Source organism: Crocuta crocuta, unplaced genomic scaffold (assembly GCF_008692635.1).
Source record: "Crocuta crocuta isolate KB4526 unplaced genomic scaffold, BGI_CrCroc_1.0 scaffold332, whole genome shotgun sequence".
NCBI classification, from domain to species: Eukaryota; Metazoa; Chordata; class Mammalia; order Carnivora; family Hyaenidae; genus Crocuta; species Crocuta crocuta.
Window position 1 is genome coordinate 1,473,080 of NW_027532025.1, and position 23,166 is coordinate 1,496,245.

At 38.8% G+C, this 23,166-nt stretch overlaps 1 protein-coding gene across 9 annotated transcripts in view; it reads right to left on the reverse strand.

The window, feature by feature from the left end:
• The window catches only part of DLG2 (discs large MAGUK scaffold protein 2), a 1,377,464-nt gene that overhangs the window by 336,809 nt on the left and 1,017,489 nt on the right, over positions 1-23,166 (reverse strand). For all 9 annotated transcript variants that reach the window (XM_077776205.1, XM_077776203.1, XM_077776202.1 and 6 more), the window contains one exon: positions 14,488-14,644. In XM_077776205.1, the coding sequence (XP_077632331.1) occupies positions 14,488-14,644 (157 nt within the window). The remainder of the gene's footprint in view (positions 1-14,487; positions 14,645-23,166) is intronic.

Genomic DNA, 23,166 nt, shown 5'->3' on the forward strand with positions numbered 1-23,166 from the left:
CCTGGATCAGATAATACTGTGGGCCTGGGGACTGAGGAAGAGGTATTTTTTTTTCCTGATGTGCGAGTGGGTCCTGGCATTCCAAAAGCACAGTAAATATGTAGTCCAGAGACAGCTTCCTCTGCTACCCTCGGAATACCATTCACTGACCCACACTTCAGTCATTTTCTTATAAGCTTTTTGGCTTAGTGTTTTCTCTCCGAAACAACTTAAACTGGAAAACTGAGGCAAATATGTTGGATCATAGATAACACAGACAACTTAAAAGTCATGTGTGCGTTTCAGGGAAAATTTTGGAACGAAAGCTTCAAAAGGATTTTCCTTCCTCTAGGGAAGGTTTCTTCAAGTTCTTTCATTTACTAACTTATTCACCACTCACTGACATCTCTGTGTGCTCAGCACTGGGTTAGGCCCTGGGACACAGTTATGGTTAAGACACACCTTTATTCTCAAGGAACTCTAAGTCTGTCGAGGAAATACTCATGCAAACAACCCAAGAGCAAAAGGAAAACATGGGGCCGCATTTAACTGTGGGGACACAGGACCAGGGGGAGAGGAGAGACCATGTCCCATGCATCTGAGCCCCACTTAGGGCTTAGGGATCTTTTGTATGCCCTTTAATTTGGCCTTCTCCCTGTTCAACAATTTTGTCCCTCCTCTGAACTCTTGAAGGTCTTAACTATAATAACTAGTGCACCCTGGTGATCATCTCAGGTGCCTTGCCTGGTTAGTTTTCACCAAACCAGTCTCCATCATACCTCTCTACCTGCAACTGATCTTAATAATTAAAATCATTTATAACAGGCTATGACTTCAAACATAATCCTAATTCCTTCCTTCCTGATATGTTTTTATAATTCTAAAAATGTACTAAGCATCTACTATATGTTAGGAATTTTGTTTTTAGCAATTCTCAGTATTCATTTTGAGACACTGTAATTTCAGAGCATCAACAATACCCCTCCCTGCCAAGCATGGGAATTTCCATGGAGATGAAGATAGGATTTTCTGCAGGGTTAACAATTTGATCACCTAGAACTATTGTAGCATCTGTCTGATCTTATTCCCTACTTGTTCCCAATAGTCTCTTCATTACCTTACACACTATCCTAGTTCCTTATGCCCCTTAATATGGTCTTATTTAAGCATTTGTCTTCCTTCTCTCTAATATGATCTGCCATCAGACTCGAGGCTCTGGAGGGCAAAGACCCAGCTATTTAACTCTTTGTTCTTAAAGCTTGCCATGTCGTCATGACCTTTATGTGGGTCTCAGAGGGATCCTATTCCCATTCAACATGTGTCTCTCTTCTCTTTTCCATCAGCTGACATGAGACAGGTGGGTCCCCCAACCAATGCACTAGCTGAAAGTTCATACTTCCTGACCCATTATTGCCGTTGCTTCAAGTCTTGCAGTTGCTTAGAACCTGGGAAGAAGTTAGGAAGCAGGGCAAGGCCCTTGGAAACTTGGGAATAGTAGAAAGGGAAGTTTGGGAATAGTAGAAAGGGAAGTAGTTCATGCAAGGGCAGAGTGCTGCTGACAAAGGTGCTCACTGACTCTCCTTTCATGTGTCAGTCATTGCGAATGGGCACTCTATGTGGGGAAGTGAGTGCTCATGGTGGTGGTGGTAGTGGTGGTGATGATGATGATGATGATAATGATGATGACAACGACGAAGTAGTAGTGGTAGTGGTAGTGGTAGTGGTAGTAGTAGTAGTAGTAGTAGAAGTAATAGTAGTAGTAGTAGTAGAAGTAGTAGTAGTAGTAGTAGTAAAAGGAGGAGGAGGAGGAGAAGAAGGTAATACTTGATATCAAAGAACTTATTATTTATTTTAAACAACAAAGTAGTAGGATGAGAAGACTAAAACAATGTGGTTGTTCTTTTCTATCACATCTTCCATGAATTATAACCATGTTCATGCTCTATCTCTCTACTAGGTCAGCACCCCATCAATGTCTGGTTCACCTCATTCCTCTAGCACCCAGAATAGTACTTGAGTTATGCTTCATATTTGGTACCTGTGAAGTGCCAGGACCTGTTCAGGCTCTGGGAATATACGAATAAACACAATAGATCAATAGGAAGTATTTAATGATATGAGGTATTTAATTCTTCAGACTTAAAAAATAAAAACCGCAGCCATATATATATATATGTGTGTTTTCCATCACATCATATTTAGGTGAACTGATAAATAAATCACTAATTTCCCCCTCTCTACATCAACACATAAACACTGTTTCCATCAACACATAAGCACTGTTATAAAAACAAAATCTATCCTCCCATCCCATTTCATTCCCCTTTTCAGCAGAACTTAAAGGAAGATATCTATAATCACTATCATTAGTGCCTTTCCTTCCATTCTCTCAGAAATCTGTTCCATATGGATTCTCACCCAATTACACTATAGACAGTCCTTTTTCATTTGAATCAGTAAGTTCCATGTAAAATTCAGCAGTTAATTTCTAGTTCCCATCTTATGTGACTGACCAATAGCATTTGGAGCAGCTGGTCCCACTCTCTGGAAAGACTTTCTCTTCTTAGCTCCTGGGTTCTACCTGATTTCTCCTACTTTACTTGTTCCTCCTCTTCTCTCTGAGGAGGACTTTTGTGTGTTAGGGTGAGTTCATCTCTACCTGTTACCTGTTCCACCTGGACAAGTATCTCCATCTCTGCTCGTCTTATGATCAGACAGAAGTCTTTGCAGTCACCCATGACAACTTCCCTTCTCTTTTACCTCATATTCAATCTTTCAGGAAATCTGATAACTCTCCATTTTAAACAAATCCAGAATCACCCCTCACTTCCCCCCCTTCTACCATGGTTAGCCATTCTTCCACTGTCTCTCGGGCTGATTATTCATGTAGGCTCAAGCTTGCCTCTAGCTTCCATCCTTGTCCCTGGGTCCGGCTGAAAACACAGCGGCCAGAGTGATTCCCTTAAGATGTAAGTGAATTCCCATCTTTTCACTTCTCAGCTTATAATCCTCCATGGCTCTTCCTGGTTCTCAGAGTGAAAACCAAGCTCTTACAGGGGCCTGAGAGGCTGCACTCTCCATGACTCAGCCATTATTCCTCTGTCTTCATCTTATACTCCTCTCCCCTTCTCCCATCCCAGTCCTGCCAGAGTGGCTTCCTCAATACACGGGACATGCACCCTACACAGACTCGATGCTGGGTGTTTTCTCTGTTTGAAACTACCCCAGACACTTGCATGGCACACTCTCCCTGCTTTCAAGTCTTTGCTAACATGTCACCTTCTCAGTGAGGCCCACCCTGATGACCTTATTTAAACTTTCAGTTCCTCTCTCTGTACTCCAAATTCCCCTTACACTACACCATTGGTTTTCTACATCTTTGAATAGATTATTTAATTTACGTATCCATTACTTAAAAAAATAAATTGTTTTTCCCACTAAAATGTAAAAACCATGAGGCAGCAATTTGTCTCTTTTTCTTTTTTTAACTCTTATATTCCTATTACCTGCAATAGTGCCTGGCACATATTGGCTCCTGAATAAATTGTTGCATGAATGAATGATTAACAATGAATGAATAATTAGTTCTCATTAGGCACTGTGTCAATGGCTTAAATACATTATTTTATTTAATGCTCTCATCACTTAGAAAATTGCAAGGGCTTTAGGAGTTCTGTGCCAGAAACAGGGATGAAGACTAAATACAGTAATTTCAGCACTGTGGCCTGGTGGTAAGTGGGCAGTGGTGATGACCTCAAGAACAGCATTTTTAACAGACTGTTTTTCAGCAGCATTTCCTCCCTGGCCTCTGATACTGGTTCCCCAGCCTTGCTGAAGATCCAGAGAGCTATTTGTTATTTTTCCAACAAATTCCTTTTTCATTTAAGTAACTGACATGTCTGTTGTCTGGAGTCCAGAACTCTTGCACGTAATTCACCACCCATGCTCCCATCAGGCACATTCCTTGAGTAGTTAGCATTACAGGTGAGGAAGCTGACTAAGTTAGAAGGCCTACCTCTGGTGTCTAGTTGATTTGGGGTTAGAAAATCACTGAACTCTTCAGTTTCTTCCCATAAAAAGTGGCAAAATGATTACTTTCCAACCTATCCTGAAGGAATGTTATGTGGATCAAATGAGATGATATCCACACAAGGGACTCGGTACATAGAAATGGTGATGCAAATGGATGGGTTATTAGAGATTAGCTAGCAAAGTAGGTTAGTCAGAGGCAAAAGCATGCTGGAGCTAAAAAAAATCAGTCCACTTTCACTTGAGGATCACTCCTTCCTTAAACTAGAGATCTCTGCAATGTTTCCCCTTTATCAGGGGTCAACCATAACAACCATTTTCAATGCTTACATGGAAAAGGCTCAGAATCAAGTGTTCAACCCTTGAGGTGTATATAGGAGCTCTTAATCATCTAAACATCTTTTTTTTTTTTTTGGAAGAGGAACATATAAACACATTTTAAAACTAATAACACATATTTAGCATGTAATAGAATATTTACCTAATATGTTTCTAATCTCTTGAAATTCTCATTAGTAGACTAGAAAGGACCTACTTGATTTGGAAAATATATTCCATTGGCCAGAAAGCTAAAGGGTTTAAGATATTCTGAATCTTCAGGACACAAAGGTCCTTTGGGACACAGGTATGGATAAATACAAATGAGAGGAAGACCAAGATTCCTAGGTGCCTTCAGAGAAGTGGGCAAGGATGAGTCTTTCATTCATTCATTAAACATTTGCTCAGTAGCTAGGTTCTGTTAAGCAATGGAGTACAGAGATGAATCATAGTCCGTGCCCTCTATGGAAATGTCAGAGGATCTAGATGTTGCTTCTAAGTCACCTCAATCTTAGAACCTATGTATACAATGGCTTCCTGTGGTGGCTCATACATCCTGTTGTAAATGATCTATTATTTCAGGCATTTATGTTTTTCTCACTAAACGGACTTCAAGTGCGTATAGCCTCAGACATAAACAAACTGACAAATTCAATTTTCTTCCTGAAGGCTGGCATTATAGAAAGAGCCTAGCTTTGAAATCAGAAGTAACAGAGGTTCAAATACCACTGTCACTGCTGATTATCTGTGTGGTCTTGGGCAAATGATTTCATGTTCTGTTCAAAGTTGTTGTTAGGATTCATTGAAATCATTGTACATTACCCAGCATAATACATGGTACTAAGCAAATACTCAATAAATATTAGGCATTTTATCCCTAATTCTCCACTGTTTTTCCTTTGTCTTTGTTGGGAAGCATCCCCTTCAGAAAGCCATCTCAGATTCCCAGGCTAGGCTAATGACAGCTTCTATGTGCCCATGTGCTTCCTCAGAATTTTCCGTCAGTACTTCCACGTTATATTGGAAATCACCATTTTTGTGTGTGCCTCCCCAAATGAGCCTGCATGTTCACTAAGGACACAATGACATATTTTCCATGTTGTATGCTTAATGCCTAGTAGTTTTTGGCACTTAGTATATGTTTAGTAAATGTATGCAGCTTAGTTTTATGTGAATAGGTTAATAAAATAGATTAATAAGTTTGTCTAGCACTCCACAAACATTTGTAAATGCTCCTCAATTAATTTTCGGTCTAATGAGGACTTTCTAGATTTCTTCTTTGGTCTTATGTATTTGAGTAATACTCTCCCCACCACACCTCTGAACTCTGCAAATAAAATTTCAATGTGAAAATGTTCCTTCTCCCAAATAAAACACTTGCATAAGTTCTTCTGGAGATTAGTTTAAGGCAGAATTCCTAAAAGTATGTTCCATTAGAGAGTAAGCTATATTCCAGGAGGAAAAAGATTCTTTAGTTAATTAAGGTTAGAAAGAAATGCTTTAATAGCACTTCTTCATTTGCTACAGGATTTCTCAGATCCTTTATTCAATCATCAGCCTTTTTTCATGGAACATTTCACAGATATAGTATTATACAGAATGCATTTGGAGAAAATATTATTTTGAGAAAAATTGGAACCAATATCACTGAAGTTCAGACTTTTGAAAGCTGCATACAGCTGAGTCATGAAATAGTTGTCCTGTAGGTTATCTATTAGAAATCTGACTTGAACTGCATGTCTCCTGATACTATTCTTTTTTTTATTTTTATTTTTTTACAAATAGTTTATTGTCAAATTAGTTTCCACATAACACTCAGTGCTCATCCCCACAAGTGCCCTCCTCCATGCCCATCCCCCCTCCCCCCCACATCCATCAGTCCTCAGTTTTTGTCAGCATTCAAGAGTCTCTCATGGTTTGCCTCTCTCCCTTTCCCCCACCATTTCCCCCCTTCTTCTCCCCCTTGTTCCTCCGTCAAGTTCCTCCTAATCCTCCTATACGTGCAAACTATGATATTTGTCCTTCTCTGCCTGACTTATTTCGCTCAGCATAACACCCTCAAGGCCCATCCATGTTGCTACACATGGTCAGATTTCATTCTTTCTCATTGCCATGACAGTAAGTAGTACTCAAGAAATATATAAGAAAATAGCAATGTTAATTTTGTTTTGCTACTATGCCCATCAAGTTTATTGGGTTTATTCATTTGACAAGTATTATTTATTAGCTGGATTCAATGTCAGACAATGGAGATGCTTTCTAAATGGAGTCTGGGACAATCCATGAATTCTCTGGTCCCCTTTTAGATAATAGAAGGTCCTTGCTAACTCTGAGTTCCTTTGCAGAGAAAATTTGGTACATGCATAGGCACCTGGTGGGAGTTTGCACCATCAATGTAGCTATTCCTTTTGTTATGATAGGAAAACCCTTCCATGTGAATTGCCAATAAGTAATTCCTGCCTTGAGCGCTCCCTGAGTGACCCACACCCTCGCTCTCAGAAGACTCCACTTCCCTACAATTCTGTAGCTATGGCACTATGGCCGGCCATTCACTGAGTGGGCTGGTGCTGAATTATATATGCCAAATTACTAAATATTTTGAGTATTACCCCTGATTGGAGGAGAAAAGAAACCGGGGTAACTGGGACATAAGTGCGAGTAGGAGAAGTGGTATACATGTAGCTGGTGAGGCAGGCAGGAGCCAGAGCCTATAAAGCCCTGTAGACCATGTTAAGAATTTTCGATTTTATCTTAAGAACAACAGAAAGTCACTGAAAATTTTTAAGAAGGGGGGAGAAATGACAAGATTAGATATGTTTTTAAAAGTCTTGCTCTTCCCAAAGGTTACATGTTATATGTGATGGGGGACGTTTGTACATCCTGGGATACCTAGAGTAATAAAGGACTTACGGGGCATAGCTAGGCCTTAATGAATCCCTACCCTTTGGTGAGTGGGCCGGGGTCACCCTGGATGGTGAGGCTCTGAAGCCAAGGCTGAGGAAAAGTCTCTCCCCTAGAGCCTTTTCAATGGCTCCACTGTTTTTATTTGAGGTGATCCCTGAAGAGGGCAGCTGTTGGGCTCTGAGATGGGCATAAAGGCAAGTCCAGTAAGGTAGAGAGAAGTCTGAGTGGGCCCCTGAGAGGCAAAAGGCAGAGGCTGAAGACTCAGTGAGTCTAGAGAAAGTGGGGTTCAGCAGATGCCTGGAACAGGCACACAAGTTTTGCAGGAGGCTTCACAGGTCAGAGTTGGGGCAAAAAGTCTTCATCTTTTCAAAAATATAAATTCTGCTTGGCTAGATTTTCCTTCAGAGGTGTTTAATAGGGTGCTCTGGCTGAGAGGGGACCCTGGCATTCCTGATACTTTGATGAGAAGGCCCAGGGTGGCAGGGTGGGGATGCACAAAGAAAACAAAAACAGAAACACAAAAGCGTCACTGTTGTTTAATTTGCCAAAAATACTCATAATTCATTTCATCAAATATTGTTTCTTTGAGCAAAATTAGGAGATGGGCTGTTGGCTACAAAGCTGTATACAGAGGACAGATATCTACTCATTTTCTTGGGGGAAGCTGTGAAATCCCCCTTAACCCAAATGCAGATGTTGAATCATTCCTGTTTGGAAACACATACTGATGTGTGTAAGCTAATTTTAGTCTCTGACTCTCGTGGTCTGTCTTTTGTTGGGGGAAGGTGGAATGGGAGGAGCTCAGCCAGAAAACATGCTAGGTGAAGGGCGAAGGCTTTGCTGGAGTTTGGGTGATTCGAAGTGTTGAGGGTGAGAGGAGAGAAGCTAAAGGTGCCATTAGGTGAGAGACGCTTTGTAAGACTTCTGGTCTGAGCTGGTGTGCTTTTGAAACAAGGTGACAAAGCAGCACAGATCTGGGGAGATGGCTCTGGTCCCCACATCTGCATGGACCTCAGAGCCTCTCTGGTGTCTTGAGGGGTGCTGGTTTTAGGAATGCAGAGAAATAGGCCCTCAAGCAGACAGCCCATATTGCTGAGAGCCCATGATCACGGAAAGGGATGGGTGTGTAAGCTCTTAAGGATCACTTCAGGGAATCAAAGGAATAACTTGGTACTTTTTAGCAGGGTGAGCAGGAGGAGAGCTGGATTTCAGGCATAACACTGGAAGCAATGGACAGTTGGCATGTGAGGTAACAAGAGAAGCGTGACTTTATCAGTGTCCCAGGATGACGCATAGTGTATATATTGCTCACATTTTATTTGAGTAATGTGACAAGAAGGATCTAAACATGAAGGTAGCAAGGTAACCTGAGAATTAATGAAACGTCCAGGTGATCCGTGACTCATGTAGTCTTTCTAAATCTACAATACAATTTCAACTTTAATGTAAAGATGCATGATTATCTATTGTACCTTCACCTCAACAACTACAGCTTTTCACTTTTGGCAACACGTATCCCCAGTCATGTCTTTTTGGAACACAGTTAATTAAATACTTGAAGTCCATCAAGGGTGAGCTTTGGACTTAGCAAGGTCAGCTGGGGTGCCCTTTTTGAGGGTTCTGAGGAATGAAAGAACTAAAATTGCATGGTGACACAGAAAAGCACCTCTTTATAGGGGTATTGCTTCTACATGCTCTGCTCCACCTTTTTCATAACAAAGCATTGAAAAAAATAATAACAAAAGCATTTTTATCTTTTCCTCTGCAGGAAGAATGCCTGAGGAGGCTACTGCACTAGTTAATGTGATTGCATGCTAAATGTCCTAAATTCTTCTCTACCAATACATCAAGAATATGGTTCAATTATTGGATAAGATTCTCTATAACAAATGCCTGAGAAGTAGAATATATAAAGGAGAAATTAGAAAATATCACTCACAGTATGTGTATAGAATGTAGCCTAAAGATGATTTCTCTATCTTTCAACTTCTTAGCTAGTCTAGGTCTGTAGTTTTGGCAAGGAGGGGGAAGTGAGGGATAATAAAGCTCTACAACGGAGCTTTGGAACGCTCCATCTTCAGGCTGCCATGTTTAGACAATGCATGAACACTAGATGGCGCCCATAATCTTAACATAGTAAAAGGCTACTTGCTTTTCTTCATAGGGAAGTATGGCTACCTTGTTAGGAAAAGACTCAGTTATGGGAATTAGAAAAATATCTGCTCAAGCATTTCCTATTACTGTTGTCCTGCGAAGTGCTCCTCACGTAGAAGTTTGATGATCAAATACGTTTGGGAAAAGATGTGTACTTTATCTGCCTCTGAAGAGATTTCTAGTACACACAGTAAACATATTTTTTGAAAAGTTCTTTAGTGGAGAAACCTGATACCAGGGAACCCTTTCTCTCATTAGCACCTTAATTCAATCCTGCTTTTTTACTGTCCAGGGAAACACACTTTGGGAAATGCTCATTGGGTCCAAGCCCTTGTCCCAAAGAAGGAATAACTCAAATTCTATATAAAAGGCCTTCTTTATAGTTATCTGACATTTTTTAAAAACACTGAACACTTTCTTAAGGCAAAATTGTTAGTATTAATAGGAGCACTGACTGAGTACTTACGATGTGCATGATTCAAAGTGTTTTGTCTCCTTTCTTTCCTCAGTATGCCACTATATCTATATTATATCTATATCCATATTCATAGCCAAATCTATGTATTCCCGTATAACAGGTATATTGATATATTTGCTTTTAGGCTGTGAAAACTTTAAGGTAAGGATGTTTATCTCATTCATCTTTTGAGATTTCATGCCCTGATACAAAATCTATCACATAGTAAGTCATTAATGAAATGAATGATCTCTGAGGATGGTATATTCTATGTGGGAGAATAGTTCTGGATAACAGAAATGGACATTCTGACCCTGATAAGAAAGGTGATTATCTCTTATTCAAGTCTCTTCTCGATAAACACCAATTGAGGACAGAGACTGACTCCCACAGCTCTCCTCTCTGGGGATTTCAGTTTTTTTCTCTGAACTTAACTACATTACTGTTAGCATAAGTTATTTACAAAATAATCTTACATGATCTAAAAATATGCATTAAGTTCGTATTTAACTCTTGATTGATATATAGAGGCTTTGTTCTTGTGTTTTCCAGGAAGGTATAGCTTGTCCTTTTGTGTAAGCTGTAGAGGCAAAATATTGTATCCTCTGTATTCCATTGTTAATAATTCCAGTCTGCTGTTTCCTACCCCTATTGTAATGTTTGAGCTTCTCCAGCCTGTTTATTCTTTTTTTGAAGTGTTAACTAATGAAATTCCAATACTGGGCCTTGAAACTAGGCAATCTCTAGATACAGTTTAAATACCTTTTTGAAAGCTAAAGAAGGGAAATGGTCCCTCTTTTCAATTAAAAAAAGCAGATAATATTTTTATCATTGAACTGTCTTTGCAAATGTGGTACATAAGAAAGGATATGATATCTGAACATCAGAGACTATTGTAAAGTTCTGCGAAATCTAATTTCCAAGAAGACTATAATTCTGATTGGTTGTCTTCTTTTCTTTTGTGGTTCTGGTAGTAATATTTAAGTGGATATATCTACTTTTGAAAACAGAAATAGTTATGAATTTCCTTTATTGAGCCATAAGATTATTAGCTCATCCCTTTTTCTACCACATACCTAAAGGTTAAAACAAATAAAACCTATGGTTTAGTACATTTCTCATTTAAACAGTTAGAGCCTAATGTCATCTCTCTGGCTCAGTTTCTTTACCCTTAAAATGAACATAATAAGGAGGTGATTGGCCTGCACAGTTGGTAGAGCCTGCGACACTTGATCTCGGAGTTGTGAATTCAAGCCCCGTGTTGGGCATAGAGCTTTCTTTAAAAATGAGAATCAGGCATCACGTGGTTATAAGGTTAAATTGGTTATAATAGTGACAGACTCAAAAGTAACACAGAAGTCTTAGCTCTTACAGTTCCATGTGCTCCCAAGTATGTGTGCACACGGAGCAGTGCTAAATGAGACAAGAAAGTGTTGAAAGAGACCGTTAACAGGTTTTGAAGAGAGATTGTACCGTGAGAAGAAAGAACAATGATAGGGGGTCAGGAGATTTGATTTTGAGTCCAACATCATAGTCAGTAGCTGTGGAGCTTTGGACGAATCATTCAGCCTTTCTGAATCCCCTTTTCCTGATACAGAAAGTGAGAGTAATAACAACTTATCTTGACATATAGAACTGCTTTAAAGACCCCTAGAATTAATGTATGTGAAAGTGCTCTGTGTGGGAGGAAGTGCTGTGCCAGTGTGAATGGCTGTGGGGAAGTAAGAACATGGTCCCCAGGCTACAGATTGTGAGCTAGGGCGGTGAAAATATTTAAGTATGTTTTACACAGAATTTTAGAGTCCATCTGCTAGGCTACAGTGACATTGTAAAGCATCACCACACTTACTCAACGCTATTCCGTTCAAAAAGCATTGTTAGGGAGAATTTTAGATACATTTAGTATGCTACATACTGGAACTACAAAACCATATAAAATAATTTACTTTCAGGGAGCTTTTGCCACTTAGTAAAGAAAGACATGTCAACAAAGGTAAGTTACATCTTATGCAGATGGTCCCCGAGTTAGTCATAGTTTGGCCTAACAAATTTTCAACTTCACGGTGGTGCAAAAGTGACACATGTTCACTAGAAACTGTACCTCAAATTTTGGATTTCGATTTTTTCCCAAGCTAACAATATGGGGCACATGCTCTTGTGATGCTGGGCAGTGAGCCGCATCTCCCCCTCAGCCACACAATCATGAGGGTGAACAACTGACACACTTACAACCATGCTGCACCCATATAACCATTCTGTTTTTCCTTCCATTACAGTATTCAGTAAATTACATGAGATAGACAACACTTACAAAATATTATAAGATAGGATTTTTCAGTGATTTTGTTCAAAAGGCCAATTTAAGTGTTGTGAGACTGTTTAAGAAATGCATTTCTTTTTTTTTAAATTTTTAACGTTTTATTTATTTTATATATAGAGAGAAAGTGTGAGCAGGGGAGGGTCAGAGAGAGAGAGTGGGAGACACAGAATCTGAAGACAGGCTCTAGGCTCTGAGCTAGCCATAAGCACAGAGCCCGACGTGGGGCTTGAACCCATGAACCATGAGATCATGACCTGAGCTGAAGTTGGACGCTTAACTGACTGAGCCACCCAGGTGCCCCCAAGAAATGCATTTCTGACTAAAGTCTTTACAGCTTATAATTGGATTATCAGGATATAACCCTACTGTAAGTTGAGGAAGATAGATATAGATATAAATATAGATAGAGATCTATATAGATATAGATAATAAAAATATATAAAACCTCTTCTATATATAGAAGTATATCTATATAGATCTGTATCATTTAAGTGTAGAAGTATGCAGAGGGGAGTAGTTGAAGGGGTAATATTTGGCTCTTGGATGGCAGAATGAGGCCCTCCTGTGAGATCTTACCTATTTCTCACATACTCTATCCATCCAGACATCTGCTAGCTAACAAGTAAGCAGAGGCCTTAATGTGTGGGAAAACTGCCAGAACATATAAGGCAAGGCCATCCATTCAGACCAGTGGACACTTTACTCAGACCAATTGACTATATTATACAGGTAAATCATATGTGTGTGGAGGGGAAAGTGGGGAAGGCATAACATAAGTTCACTTGCAAAATCCTAGCTATAAATCACAGCTATAAAACAAAGCTAAGTTTTTCTAAGGACACAGTGAAAATTGCAAACTAAATGCTTCATTGAGTTATGAACCATAAACTCAGCCATAAGAACTAGGCTCCTTAGATTATTTCCCAGTATTATTTGCATGATTACCAAAATTTCAGTATGATCATATATACTCACAATGGATATAACTACCTGTCACAGAGTTTATACCAGAAAGATAGCTTGATCTAGTGAAAAGAAGCAGTTAATAAATATTTCAATAAAAGAAAGGAGGTGGAAAGAGAGATAGAAGGGAGGAAGGGGGAAAGGAAGGAAGGAAGAAAGCGAGAGGGCAGGTGTGATGGGCATTAAAACTGAATATTTAAGGACGCCTGGCTGGTTCAGTCAGTGGAGCATGCAACTCTTGATCTTGGGGTTGTCAGTTTGAGCTCTATGATGGGTGTAGAGATTACTTAAAAATAAAATCTTAAGAAAAACCCTGAATATTTAAATCTCAGCTGTTACTGTCTCTAGTTAGGTAAACATCGACTTCACCTCTCTGAATCTTATTTTCTTCATAACTTTTTAAGTTCATTTACTTATTTTGAGAGAGAGTGTGTGTGAGCAGGGGAGGAACAGAGAGAGAGAAGAGAGAGAATCCCAAGGAGGCTCCACACTGTCAGCACAAAGCCTGATGTGGGGCTCAAACTCACCAATGCTGAGATCGTGACCTAAGCCAAATCAAGAGTCAGGTGCTTAACCATGCCATCCAGGTGTCCCTGAACCTTATTTTCTTCAAACATGTGGCAATACATTTCAGGGAGATTATGATAAGCAGTAATTACTTTTATAAAATGCTTGGTTAACAATAAGTGCTTAATAACTTGTTGCTGGTAATTCTTGTATTTAGGTAAATGGTGCTGCTCCTACCACTTTTCAATGGCACCCAACTGCATATTTTATATATTTTCTTATATAGTTATATGCAACAAACAATATGTTTATAAAAATGCTGTTTTAGAGTACAATCATGGCTTTGGAAAAAATATCTGCATCAAAAATAAATAATATACTTAAAAAGGCATGCTTCTTAGGTGCCCGGGTGGCTCAGTCAGTTAAGTGACTGACTTTGGCTCAGGTCATGATCTCGTGGTTTGTGAGTTTGAGCCCCACGCTGGGCACTGTACAGACAGTTCAGAGCCTGGAGCCTGCTTTGGATTCTGTGTCTCCCTCTTTTTCTGCCCTCCCCCCCCACTTGCACTCACTCCCTCTCTCTCTCTCTCAAAAATAAACTCAATGTTCTATCAGATACAAATATGTCTTAGAAAACCTAAATGAAAACATGAGCACTTTTACCTGTATCTGAGGGAAGTAAGTAACAAGCATCAAACACTTCAACACCATTTATACTGCAACATGTACTAAAAGCCATAATGCTCTCAGCCATTTTTCCTTTTTAATTAAGGTGCTACTGCAGTCATAATTCAAAGTGATTTTTTCTCAAATGGTGTCAGATATGGAGAGATGAAGATTAAGAAGAAATACTCACGGATAGGATCTGATCTCCTCTCTGGAGCTCCCCACTCAGGTCTGCTGGTCCACCAGCCAGAATGAAGGATACAAAAATACCTTCTCCATCTTCCCCACCCACGATGTTGAAGCCCAGGCCAGTGGAGCCTTTGTGCAGGACAACCTTGCGGGGCTCCCTGTAGAAACAAGTAGAAAACAGCTCACAGGGTGACCCACTCAAGATTTAGGTTGTTTTTACTTTCATTGAGATATATGATATCAGCAATTCACTACCTATCTTCCCAAAGTAAGATACATTAGCACTCCAAGAAAAATGTTAATTTCATGGCAGATGTCTGAGTTTTTCACTATAACAATTGCCAAAATACCATGCAGAGTCATCCCATAATTCCAGAACATTTTCTTAAACTAGCCTTACTTCCACTTTTCCTTTTTTTAAAAAAAAAAATCTGTTCTTGTATTTTTAAAAATTGAGACATAATTAACATATAACATTATATTAGTTTCAGGTGTACAATGTAATGATTCGATATTTGTATATATTGTGAAATGATCACCAGAATGAGTCTGGGTAATGTCTATCACCACACATAGTTACAATTTTTTTCTTCTTGTGATAAGAACTTTTAAGATCTACTCTCAGCAACTTTGAAATATACAATACAGTATTAAGTACCGTGTTGCATATGACATCCCCAGGACTTACTTATTTTAAAAGTAGAAGATTGTATCTTTAGACCACCTTCAGCCATTTTACTCCCCCCACTCATCTGTTCACCACAGTAGCACTCAGTAGGATGAATGTAACCCAAGGTAGAGAATTTGGGGGTCAGGAGACTAGACTGAATAGGTCAAATTATGAAATATCTTACATAGTTGTTTGTCTATTAATTAAAATTTATTCTGTAGGTAGTAGAGACTCACTGGAAGATTCTGAGGCACTGAGAATATTTAAGTCCATTTTAGGAGCATTAACAAATGGTCTTCTGTAGGATTGCTGGAGAGGAGAGTGTTGATATGATGGGAGGTAGAAAAATTATTTAGGATGTTGAGCAAGTAATCCAGGTTTGAGGAAGTAAGAGCATGAACAAAGGTGACAGCAGTGATCTAATGAAATGAAAGGGAAATGTGAGAGAGGAAATCTGAAAGGAGAAACAGTGGGTCCAGAGATTGACTCAGACAGTAGAGGACAGAGGGAAGGACATCTCAGTAATTGGTAAAATGAGGGAGAACTGGAATCCAGGATCATTAGGATGGGTATGATTTGACACGCTTAATTCCAGGTGATGGTGGGTCATCCATGCCATGTTCAGAAATGATAAGAGACAAAGGTTAGGAACTTGGATCCACAGAGAGGGCTGCAAATGCAGATTTGAGGGTTGTAAGCCGAAAGATGAGAGGCCAAATCCTGAGCCGTTAGTTAGGTGAATTTGTGTAGAGGATAGATAACTATGGAATATAGAATTTTAAGGGACCTAGAAGACATCTAGTTCTATAGTATTAGTAGTTTAAAAAAAATGTAGTCTCAAAGTCTTGGGTTTGACCAAGGCACTTTTATATCACCCACTGTCCTCTCCAAAATATACCAGTTTCAGTCATTAAAGTTTCTGTTATGTTTTCCTGTACTTAATGATATAAAAATGGCAAAGTGCCCTCCTAGACTAAAAAACGAGGTTTTAGTTTTTAATACTAATGATGACACAGAATCTGTTATTTGTTATCACAGTCCCATGTACAAAGCAATGCATTATATATCTATGTTTGGCCTAATTTGAGGAAGGGTGTAAAATACACATGGAGCTTGCAATGCATTAAGTCAAAAATCACTCAACATAGAATTAATTTATTTTATTCTACAAATACTTTGTAAGCAGTACTATACCAGGAACTGTTCCAGGTACTCGGAAGGTTTGTACACAAAACAAGCATCTCTGCCTCATTTGACTAAATACCTTGGTGCCCTGTGGCCCAGTCAGATGACAGATAGAATTAATTATCACAGAGACTGAGCTCCCTGTTTCCATGCCGGCCACCAAATGGGCATCTCTCTCAGGTTCTAGAGGCTACTCACATTCCTTGTTATGTGGCCATCTCCATTTTCAATCTAGCAATGGCACACTGAATCCTTTCTCATTTGGGAGTTCTTTTGGCTTGCTCTTCCACAAATAGTTAGGTTTAACTTTCTGCTTTCCAATGTGTGATATAGTTAGGTCCACCCAGATAATCTCCCTACCTTAAGATCAAGTGATTAGTAACCTTAACTGCACTTGCAAATTCTTTTTGCCATATAAGGTAACTTAACTGTGGAAGTAACATAATGGGGTAGAAATCATGGGGCCATCTTAGAATCTTGCCTATCATAGGTAGAAAGACAACAGGGGATAAATCCTGTAGGGCCTTGTATACCATTCTAAAACTTTGATTTTTACCCTGACAGAAATGGGGAGCCACTGAAGAGAAGATTACTTGATTTGATTTATACTTTTAAATGGTTACTTTGGCATAAAAAAAATGCAAGGAGCAACATGAAAAAGTGAGATGAGTTATGTGGCTAATTGCTATATGCAGGCAAAAGAGTGGCTTGGCTGAGGGTGGTATTACAGGAAGTGGTAGGCAGTGGGTATATTTCCAGTCATTTTTCTCTCTCTGCTCGGATAGGGTAATTTCTGCCCTTCTATAGATTCAGCTATTCTTTCTTCTGTCATATTTATTCTGCTTTTGACCCCATTCAATGAACTTTTTCAAATTTTGGTTTTTATGTTTTTCAGCTTTAAGATTCCATTTGGTTCTTTTTTGTATCTTCTTTTCCTTTCCTGAGACTTTCATTTTTTCCCCATTTATTTCAAGTCTGTGTGTAATTGCCTACTGAAGCACGATGGGTACTTTAATATCATTGTCAAATAGTTCTAACTCCTGTGTCATCTCAGTGTTGACATCAGTTGCTCTTCTCATTCAAGTGGAGATTTTCCTGTTTCTTAGAATAAGAAGTCATTTTATTTTATTACATACTGGACACTTAGGTATTACAGTATAAAATGCTATATTCTACTTAATCTTAGTTTCTTTTTTCAGATAGTAGATCAATTTAGGCATAACTTCAGATCCAAGTGAAATGGATATTCAGCTTCCTACTGGTCCCTGGTGACACCAAGGCGGAAAGTGGGGTATCAACTAGTATTCCACTCATTCTACCTCACTGCCGCATAGTGGGATAGAAACTCAGTTCCCTATGGGACCACTGACACAAATGGGGGAGTGAAAAGAGGGTGCTGACTAGCACTGTCTTGAGCCATTTTGTTATGCCTCCTTGCCTCTGAGTGGGGCTAGAAGTTCAGTTCCCCCTCTGCGCCCTGATGACACTGCCCTACTAGGAAAAGTGGTTTGCCAACTAGCACTGCTTCTCTCTTCCCCCTTTTACTTCATTGCCACTGACCAACAGTAATAGTTCAGCTCTCAGGTGGTCCCTACCAATATCAGGAGTAGGGGCATGGAATGCTAACTAGCACCATCTTATTACAGGCTTGTAATTGCAAGCTGGATGAAGGTGCAAGGTCAGCTCCCCACTGGGGGGTGGACATCGACTAACATGCCACCTTGTTCTGCCTCTTTGCTGCTGGATAAGGGTGGAAGTTCAGCTCTTATTTGGCCCACTGACATCAACCCAGTGGAGGAGATCCAGAGTCATCTTAGAACTGCCTCTCCTAGCTTTCCCTAATGGGGCCAGAGGTCTAGCTATCTGTACAGTCCACTTGCACTGCAATGAGGGGACAGTTTTTCCTTTGGTGTTTGGCTAGAGTTAGGACAGTATTATCAAAAGCCTCCCCCTTCTATTAGTCTATCCTTTCCCCAATATTTTGGATATAGGTTGTAGGCTTTTCTAGAGGCTTTTTTGGTCTGGCCCCATTGGTAGGGGTGCAGGATGAAGGTGTCTTCAGGGCTCCATCCATAACATATAGGAAGTAGAAAGAAAATTTAAGAAATTCACCAGAGTTTCACTTCTCTCTGAGATGGTCTTACTTAGTTCCAATTTGTAGAGTCTTCCCATGTCTGTTTGTTTTATTATGTCTAAATTTGTGTGTGTGTGTGTGTGTGTGTGTGTGTGTGTGTGTGACCAACAGGATTTTGAAGAAAAAGTTGTAGAAATATCCCTTTTCCCTCAAGTCTAAAATACACTCTTAGTACATCCAATGACATTCAAGTTATACATAGTAAAAATAGATGGAGGGAAGGGGTTATTTATGTGCTTATCTATGTGCTAGATACTGTGCTTGATGCTTTATGTGCATCATTCCATTTAATCCTCAAGACAATCCAATGAAGGATGCACAGAGATGTCTGCAATTACTTTCAAACTGATCCAAAAGGGAAGATGGGCAGATAACTGGATAGATGGATAGATATTTTAAAGAACAAGGGCAGTAAAATGTTAAAAGTGAAATCCAGATGGCAAGTATGTAAGTATTCATTTTATTGTTTATGTTGAAATGTTTATTTATGAGAGGGAGAGAGAGAGAGAGAAGGAGATGGAGATCAAGTAGGGGAGGGGCAGAGAGAGAGGGAGAGAGAAAACTTTTTAGATCAGTGAAATGAGACTGCTTATCCAAGTTTTTACTGATTTTAGTAAGCAAACAAGGCAGGATTAATACACAGATTTTCTCACTCAAAATCCCAGAGTCTAGAGTATGATATATTCCAGAGGTTGCAAATCAGAAAGCTATAGGCTTAATGTGACCCAGTGTTTACAAGTTTTTGAATTTGTTGCTCATGTTTAAAATTGGGAAAATTTGAATTAAGTATAGATTTATGACTTTATATGAAAAAAAGATATTCTATGAACACTGACTCTTAGCAACGGCCCTCTTTAGATGGGTTCATTCTCTAGTTTGCAAGAGTCTCTCATCTCCCCCTCAGGTTTCTCAGACTTAAAAGCTGTACATTGCAGCATATTTGTACTTCACACAAAGCTAAGAGGAAAGTAAAAGGTTTCTTTTACTCATGGTTTTATCAGAAATAAAAAATGAAAGCTTTATGGGAAACCTTGGTATTTTAATAATAAAATGGGAGAGAACATGATTCCTTTGGAAGTAAGGATTATCTTTACATGTTTAATATGCTAAGTGACTCTCTGCAGAGAAAATACAACTTTAAAAGATCTTCATGAAACACACTCCCTATTACCACTGGGAGAATTTTGTTAGTTACTCCTGAACATAAAACATATAATTCTTGATTGACTAGATTTTATTTATTTTACCTGGACAAGTCTTTTAAACCAAATTATGTGGAATTTTGTCAACTTGTAGGATTTAAATACCTTTTTTTTAAAAAGAGAATTTATATATCACAGTAATTATGATGCCTTTTTGATGTTTATTTTAATAATGAGAGGAAATGACAAAGAAATAAATCTGTAAGTGGTGTGCAAATAAAATATCCTAAATGCACTGCAAATGATTTACTTTTTCTAACTTACACTTTTTCTTCTTTTTAAAGCTTTCATTTACTTTTTTAGTAATGTCTACATCCAATGGGAGGTTCGAACTCATGACCCCAAGATCAAGAGTCATATGTTCTTTCTACTGAACCAGCCAAACACCCCTAACTGAAAATTCTTATACTAATAACCCGTTACATTAAACTCTAGATTTTAAAGTGTTCTCATGTACATTTTTTTTCTGTTAGAGGATGAAAACCCTGTGAAGAATTACAAGTTCTATTATATGGATACTTATAATACTTATATAAGTTAACTTGTCTAAGCTAGTTGAGCTTTAGACACACCGCTTATGTTCACACAGTTAGTAAACACCAGAACTAGTCTCTCTCTTCTTTCCTTTTTTAAGACAATTTTTTAAAGAGTAATTTTATGTTCAAAGCAAAATTGAGGGGAAGGTACAGAGATTTTTCTTAAGCCTCCTGTCCCCACACATGACTGGACTCCTTCACTATCAAAATCCCCATCAGAGTAGTACATTTGCTACAATTGCTGAACCTACATTGACACATCATACCCTTCAGTAGGTGAATAGATGCTATAGTCCATCCAGACCATGCGATTTTATTCAGTGCTGAAAAGAAATGAATTACCAAGCCATGAAAAGACATGGAGAAATTTTAAATGCATGTTACTAAGTGAAAGAAGCCAGCCTGGAAAGGCTACATCCTGCATGATTCCCTGCTATGACATTCTGGAAAAGGTAAAACTATGTAGATGGTACATAGATCAGTATTGCCAGGGTTGTGTGGAGAGGGGGATAAATCAGTGGAACACAGGGGATTTGGAGTAGTGAAACTACTCTGTAGGATACTATAAAGATGGATAGATGTCATTATACATCTGTTCAAACTCATAAAATGGACAACATCAGGAGTGAACTCTAATGTAAACTATATATACCTAACTCTAATATAGCTCTAATATGGCATTTATCACACTGTGTAATGATTGCTAATGTATCCTTCTCCAAAATAGACTCTGAACTCCAGGAATCTAGGCTCTTGGGCTCCTTCAGCAATAGCAAGATGTAGCAGGGACTCAGGAAACAGCCACTGAATGACAGAATGAATGAATGAATGAATGAATGAACGAACGAACGAACGAATGAATGAACGAACTCCTATAGTGCTTTAGACCCTGCTTTACCCTCTACCTCATATTATAATTATTTATGTAAATGTCTTTCCTTTTTGCTAGATTATAACTAGATATGGTAAAATCTAAAATCTACAGGGTTCGGATAGGTAATGCAAATGAATGCAGCAGGCTGAGCAGGGATTTTAGCCAATTGGGGAATACATTCCATTTAAAGCGATGTTTCTGCTCAACTCTGGACAATTGTCCAAGAAGAAACACTGACTAGTATTGCCAAATTCTCTAATTTATAAAGGTAAGTGAAGAATCTAGATTTTGATGCAAATTTTCCAGAAATTTAAGTTGATAATGATAAAAAAAATAATTAGAAGTATGGTGCAGGTCAAACCACACATGCTTCTGCTGTAGCTCCAGCTATGGGCTTCCAATGACACTCTGCACTGTTCACAGTTTCTTGGCACATTTAATGTCTGCTTCATGTTTGTTTCTTCTATGGTGCTCAGTGTGGTACTTGGCTCATGGTAACTGTCTATAACTTCATATTGATTTATATTCCACGTTCAGCCCCACCTCTGTTCTCTTTTCAAGTTCTCTCATTCTGGATGATCTTTTCATTTCATCTTATTTTGTTTCCTTTCTGTCTTATTTTTTTCCCTTTTATATTAGATGTGTTCAAAGATCACTTTATTTTGAGTTGCAGCTCTCACTTCTGCATGTTTACTGCCTATGCTAATGACTCTGGGTCTGTGAATATAATGCCCTGTGTTTCCATGAACTATCTCATGTGTGAGGGCATTGTGGCATCCAGTAAGATTATAATCTCTTGAAGATATGGTGTTATGGTTTACATTTCTATGCTTCCCAATACACCTAGATGAGTGCTCAATAAACACCTGATGAATGAATAAATGATAGCACAACACCAATATATAAATCATTGTAATAATTTTCACACTGAAATGATTTGGACTCTAATGTACTCTGTCAATTACCATCCAGAAATCAGATGGTCTAGCTGCCCAGTAATAGTCATTATTATACATCATTATATATGGTCAGTGAAACAAGATTCTAACTCTCATTCTTCATTCAGGATTGAGCTCAGAGATCATGATCTGCTGGAAGCCATCTCCAATGTCCTCCTCAGACTCCCCAGCATTCTCTCCAAGTTATCTATCATAACACTTATCATACTGGGTTGGTTTGCTTGTCTACTTCTCCAGCTAGAGTGGTCAACTTGAGAGCAGGGACCATGTCACTTGTTCATTTGTACCCAAAATATGCTACAGAATAGGTGCTCACTGTCTACTAATTTCAGTTTTCATATTAGATTTTAGGTCTGGAATCTATAGACGATGAAGCCTGCCTACTCATAATATCAGGTTTTTAAAAAAGTTATCTATCCACTTAAAAATAAATATTTAATTATCCATCTAACCTTTCAATAAACAAATATCTACAGAGTACGTCATTTGTGTCAGGCACTGTGAACACAAAGATTAAGGACCTTGGGGTGGGAGGAGCCACATGTAAACACACAGTTATAAAAGACTAGGAAGGGACATGTGCGATGCCCAAAACATGTGCAATAAGCTAGAGCAGCCAAGAGAAAGAACAACTGATCTTCTTCCGAAGAGATTTTATCCTTTTATCATCACCTGGATGAAATATGCTACATTCATTTATACAGTTTTATTTTTCTATTAATGTGATGTAAAGAGCCTTTATAATTATAAAATCCCTGAATGCTGAACAATTGGAGGGACGCCAGCCTGATATGCTTCCAGCTGTGGCAGATCAACAGCAGCATAATTTTGTTCAGGTCGAGTCTCAGAGGCTGCTAGAAACCAGCTAAGATGTTTTCAGGAGAGGGGAGCATGGTCTTACGGATGTTTTTTCTTCCTTGAAACAGATAGTTTAAGGGGGTTTAGGATTCAAAAAGGGAAGAGACTACTTAAACCTGAAGGCTTTCTTGTGGCCATTGGTGGGATGTTTCTTGAGCTCTGAACCTCTGACGTTTATGAATCACTTCAGTTAACTCCCAAACATCTATGATGAGAGGCTGTGTGGTGTAATGGGAAGTAAATTATGAAACTGTTTCTAGTC